Raw genomic sequence first — 361 nt, 5'->3', positions numbered from 1 at the left:
ACAACTCCCGGTCTTCTGTTGATATTATCGTCTGAAACACACACATGTTCCTGCTGCTCCTGCTGCTGCTGCTGCTGCTGCTGCTGCTGCTGCTGCTGCTGATGGTGCTAGTGCTGCTGCTGCTGCTGCTGGTGCTGGTGCTGGTGCTGCTGATGGTGGTGCTGGTGCTGCTGGTGCTGCTGCTGCTGATGGTGGTGGTGGTGGTGCTGCTGGTGCTGGTGTTGGTGCTGCTGGTGGTGCTGCTGGTGGTGCTGCTGGTGCTGGTGTTGGTGCTGCTGGTGGTGCTGCTAGTGGTGGTGGTGGTGGTGGTGCTGCTGGTGCTGGTGCTGCCGGTGCTGCTGGTGCTGCTGCTGGTGTTCTT

At 60.9% G+C, this 361-nt stretch overlaps 1 protein-coding gene across 1 annotated transcript in view; it reads left to right on the top strand.

Moving 5' to 3' along the window:
* Positions 1–44: 44 nt before the first annotated feature.
* EMH_0038430 (uncharacterized protein) overlaps positions 45–361 on the top strand; it is a gene marked incomplete at both ends in the record, with an annotated part of 4985 nt that continues 4668 nt past the window's right edge. Inside the window, one exon of the mRNA XM_013495291.1 lies at positions 45–361. Coding sequence (XP_013350745.1) covers positions 45–361 — 317 coding nt within the window.

The sequence above is a fragment of the Eimeria mitis genome, genomic scaffold (assembly GCF_000499745.2).
Source record: "Eimeria mitis Houghton genomic scaffold, Emh_scaff1505, whole genome shotgun sequence".
Classification (NCBI taxonomy): domain Eukaryota; phylum Apicomplexa; class Conoidasida; order Eucoccidiorida; family Eimeriidae; genus Eimeria; species Eimeria mitis.
This window is presented reverse-complemented; position numbering and strand designations above follow the sequence as displayed.